This window comes from Acanthisitta chloris, unplaced genomic scaffold (genome assembly GCF_000695815.1).
Source record: "Acanthisitta chloris isolate BGI_N310 unplaced genomic scaffold, ASM69581v1 scaffold20291, whole genome shotgun sequence".
In the NCBI taxonomy this organism is placed as follows: Eukaryota; Metazoa; Chordata; class Aves; order Passeriformes; family Acanthisittidae; genus Acanthisitta; species Acanthisitta chloris.
Genome location: NW_008657908.1, coordinates 34,507 through 39,554, shown reverse-complemented (window position 1 = coordinate 39,554; position 5,048 = coordinate 34,507). Strand labels below are relative to the sequence as shown.

At 37.6% G+C, this 5,048-nt stretch overlaps 1 protein-coding gene across 1 annotated transcript in view; it reads left to right on the top strand.

Annotated features, from left to right (window-relative positions):
• LOC103811918 (mitochondrial amidoxime reducing component 2-like) overlaps positions 1-2,434 on the top strand; it is a gene marked incomplete at its 5' end in the record, with an annotated part of 7,344 nt that extends 4,910 nt beyond the window's left edge. The window contains 4 exons of the mRNA XM_009084921.1: positions 391-531; positions 1,544-1,605; positions 1,694-1,765; positions 2,305-2,434. Of these exons, the coding sequence (XP_009083169.1) occupies positions 391-531; positions 1,544-1,605; positions 1,694-1,765; positions 2,305-2,434 (405 nt within the window). The remainder of the gene's footprint in view (positions 1-390; positions 532-1,543; positions 1,606-1,693; positions 1,766-2,304) is intronic.
• Between the last annotated feature and the right edge of the window lie 2,614 nt (positions 2,435-5,048).

Sequence of the window (5,048 nt, the reverse complement as noted above, 5' to 3'; positions counted from 1 at the left end):
ATAAATGTCTTGAGTACCTTTCATAACTTACCATAACATGTTTTACTGATGCTTGATTCTGCCTGTAATACCTAGAATAAATGTCTGGTACATGCATACAAGATTATTTTGTTACAAGTTGTGGTAGTTTATATAATTTTGGTTTAATTCTATAAGTAGAAGTTTAATTTTATAATTTAAACAAATGAAACTGCCACAGTTACTGAAATAGGAAAGAATATGATGTTTTCCCTGTTAACCCACTTCCAGGAAAATTAAAACCTGAATGCAGCAGCCTAGAAAACTAATATGTGGCCACTGGTTCCAACACACCTGTCCTTTTGATTTGCAGTAACTTTCCTCCCATGCTCTTACAGCAATATTAGGATTTGTTTGTGTTTGATTATGTAGGTTGCCTATCCTGACTGCAGCCCAGTCCTGATCCTCTCGGAAGCTTCAATGGACGATTTAAATAGCAGGCTGGAAAAGAAAGCTAAGATACAGAACTTCAGGCCAAATATTCTTGTGACAGATTGCAGTGCTTTTGAGGAGGTAAAATAACTGTCTAAAAGGTCTTTTTAAAGGTTTGGTTATGTTTCTTTGTAACTCAGTTTCCCTTTGCGATGGTACCTACAAGAGTGAGGAAAGCTGCTGCTCCATGATTTTTACAACTGTATTCCAGTGAGATACTGTTTCTGCTTAAATCAGTGCACGTGAAACATTGTGGGAAGAGACAGGTCTGTAAATTATTATTTAGCTTAGCAAAGTGTGTTTAAATTACAGACTTGCCACTGAAAGCTCATCTGTAAGTTTAAAGTAGAGAAAGCTGTGCAAGCTGTAATCGATCATTTAATGATACAAATATGTGACTTGTAAATCGCCAGTGTCATGTTTTATAGCCTTTGGCATAAAAGTAAAACTGACCCTTGCAGTACTGCAGTCTATCACTGCATCTCTGACAGTGTTCTGGTAGTTCAAAAAATACTGTCTAGGAAGGTGTCTGGTGATGAAATGAACTGGTAATAGTGGTGTTTACATGTTTTTGTGTCATGTTGCTGTTTGTCCAAAGAATTTCCTCTGGATAGATCTGATAATTTCCAGAATCTTAGAAGTTCCTCAAGTGAGAATGGATTTTTGTCTCCTAAGAGGGATTGCAGTAGGAAGTTTGCAAAGACTTACTTTCACTAAAACTTCCCATTCTGCAAAAATGATGACTTACCAGAGATGAGAGATCAGATTATCATCCATACAGTAAGAATAAACTTGATTTAGGATCAGTGCTTCAGAGAAGTGCACATTGCAGAACGGGATTCATTACTTGAGTATCTTTCTTTTCAGATGTAATTATTAGTGGATCCTGAATTGGATGAATACAGTGACCATAGGTCACTATGGTCACTATGCAGTGACTATTTCTACTCACAGAAATAGCACCGTAACGTAACTGTGCGCATTTTGAAAGTACAAGTAAAGATGATCCTCTGGAATGGATGACTGTGCCACTCCTGGAAAAGTGATTGCATGTGGGTGTGTCTCATTGTGCATAATGTTTGCCTTCCCTCAGGACACCTGGGAGAATATTCTTATTGGCGATGCAGAGATGAAGGGGACCGTGTGTTGTGGCAGGTAAACATCTGAGACCTGTATTTTATATAGGTGTAAAGAGGTTCATGATAAGAAGCTGTTACTGATTTGGCATTATCTGTCTTTGCAGGTGCATTTTAACAACTGTTAACCCAGACACTGGGGTCATGGACAGGAAGGAGCCCTTGGAAACATTGAAAAGGTTATAAAAATACCAGTGTTTCTTAGGTTGGGGGGGAGCATTTAGGCTAGATCCCAGCAAATGTTAGACTGCTGTTTTAGAAGTGGTTTGAAGTATGCATGGGACATAATAATGCAGAGTAAAGGTCTGTGTATGTTGGCTTCCAGTCTACTTTTTGCAATTTTTTATTGTAAGAAAATTCAGGAAGTTCTTTCTTCTTTCTTGCGAACTTTATACTCCCTATTTAATCTCTGCTAGGGTGAATGCTTGGGGCAACAGGTATTGGAGGTGCTAAATGGTCTAACCTTGTAACTTTGGCATTTCTCATTATAAAGTCTTTTGTATGTGTATTATACATGCATGTGTGCATACAGTCAGGCTTTTTTTTTTCCTTCATTTGAACTGCTTTGTTCACTTAATTACAGTATTTATTTAGTTTTTATTCTAGTATGGTGACTAAAACAAAGCATCACTATTCACATGTCCTCTCTTTCAATGCTGGTATTTTGATGTTTTAATTTTGCTGCCAATGATTCTAAAGAAGGACTTTCTCTCTGCAGTTACCGCCTTTGTGATCCATCTGAGCGACACATCTATAAATCCAGCCCTCTCTTTGGGAAATACTTTGCTGTTGGCAAAACTGGAACAATTCGAGTTGGAGACCCTGTGTACAAGGTGGTCCAGGAATGAGAGAGACTTTGATCAGAAGATTCATTTTCACTTTGATACGCAAATTGTTTTCCAATGAACACAGTCACAAGCATAACTTTTTCTTATTCCTTGCAATAATTTTTGTGCTATGTTCCTTTGTAAGGTGCAGGGGGTCTTTGAGGCTATGAAGTGCCAGCCATTTCAGATCATGGAATCTACTAGCATGACTGTAGCAAACACATTTTTAGTTTTTCTGGAGGCTGTGATAGAAGAAACGTATCCAAGGCAGACTTGAAACAACTACTGTGACTATCAAACCTCCTAAAATTTTGTGTCAAGCTCAACATTGAAATCCAAAATTATGTACAAGGGTTTGCATCGTGTATTAGATGCATTTAGTGTCTATAAAGAACCACAAAAACAATCATGCCAAGTGCAAAGTAAATAGGTTGATCACCAAGCTGCCTTTACAAGTGAGTATGGAGTGCAGATGGCAGGGTTCTACCCTCCTTTGGTCCTAATCATCTTACCTGTCTATGTCTGAAGTTACTTTTTTGCCACGTTTCTTAACCTGCAGTTGTTTCCTGAAGATTCCTACTGTCTTTTGAGATTGGAGCAATATCAGAAGGAGAGGGATTGTGAGCTGATTAAGTGCTACGTTAGTCTAGAGCACTGCCTGACAATGTGTAAGGCTGTGGTTTTTTGTAGGTTATGACCTCTGCTTGATAGAGTTTGAACCATCAATTTTTACTCCTGTGAAGTATACCATAACTCTGAGGCTGTAGAGTACTGATGGATTTTAACCAATCAGTAGAACTTCCAATCTGACTAAAAGAATTGGCTGTTCACTGTATCAAAGATTTTATGCATGTTGGAGGCAAAGAAAAGTTATTGGGACTGATCTGATGCTGAGCCTGACCTGTTCAAGCTGATGTCCAAGCCAATACTGTAGGGTTGTGTGTTCATGCACAGTTCCTCTCTGGCTTAGTAAATCTTGTACCATAGAAAATTAGGCTGCTAAACAGATGTCTGGGAAGCTGCAGGTTGAGACTGAGAATATTAACATCCTTACTGGTTCTGCATTTATATCTCTGGTTTCCCCCCAGCCCTGCTCTAGTCTAACCAAAATGTCAGCCCTTTGTATGAAGCTGATAATTATATTTTCTACTGCATAAAACAGATAGGGGAGGAAATTACTTGGATTATGGCAGTAGTAAATTTTCTTTAAATGTTATATGATTATTTCTTTTAAAAAGTAAACTCCAGGACAAAGCCAGCCACCTTTCAAATGCTTGTCTGCTTGTTGCTTTGCTATGGATTACTAGGTCTAGCAAGAGAAGATAAGGAAGGAATTAAGGAGTTAAGTGTGAAGAAGGACAAATATGACCTAATTTGGTGTTTAGAGTGTTTGTTTTCAGTGGTAAGTATGAAACTGGAATTTTGCTGCATGTTCACAGCTCAGACCTGTAAATGAAAAACTGTTGGACTTCGAGCAAGTTCAGATGGATGTATGTGGCAAGCCTGAAGCATACATATGGGGAAGGTAGTTTTTTATTAATTTTGAACTCGTTGTTGCTCTGAATGTCATTTTGTTAGCAGAGTGCTCTATAAGTACTAAGTTTTCCTGCGACAGACAAGTGCCCAGTTTGGACAGCACATTGCATATTTGTGTATTGTTATAACTAAGAGAGCAAGTAATGGGAGGAAGTGAGAGAAAAAAGCATCTTCTGAAAACAAAATAATTCTGAGGTTTGGTTTTAAAAAGCGTATGTTGAATGTTCATAATTTTAGAAGCTGAAAGCTGTGGAATTCCTAATATTATTAAGCACAGGCAGCCTGCTGGCCTGCCAAAGCAATTAGTTAAGTATGTGTCTCTTCCTTTAGTCAAAGAAGCAGAAGGAAAAAGCTGGGGTTTTTTTTGGGGGGGGGTGTGTTTTTTGGCCACTAGACAAACATATTTTTTCCACTGTTGTTTTGGCACCATATTAGCACTTACTTAACACAAATTGTGTGGTTATAGATTCCAGTGCCTCTCCTTAGGCTGTCTTTATAATGAGAAACTGTCATTTGCTTTCCTGTTAAGGAGAGGCCATAGATCTAAACCCCCGATTTACTCCTGTAAAGCCTCTTAGAGGAACATGGCTAGAATCCTAAAACAGGTATGCATCTGAGGACAGCACATTTCACAAGTGGCAGTTAAATAAATTATGTGGTAAAAGAGGGCCATTTTGGGAAGTCAAGAGCATAACTTAGAGCATTACATTATAAATATCTTCATTTAACTGTTGATTTGCTGTAACTGTAGGAATTGTATTTGATTTTGTTAAAACAATTTAGGAAATTGAAAATGTGTCAATCATAAACCACTGTTTTTTAAATTGTGTAATAATATTAAATGGTTTTTTAACTCTAGAGGAAGAAAAAGTATAAACTTCTGTTGAATCAAACTCATGTAAGGTGTAAGATTTGTATTTTCTCTTTTTTCTTTTTTTTTTTCCCTCTTATTTCGGCATTTAGCTTCGAATGCTGTTTCCAGGATTATCAGTTAGCACTGATGATAATTTTTTCAGTCCTACCTCTAAGTTCAGGGATATATTCCCCCAGCTAACCAAGGGAAATATCTGTGTAAGAGAGCAGAACCATCAGATATAAG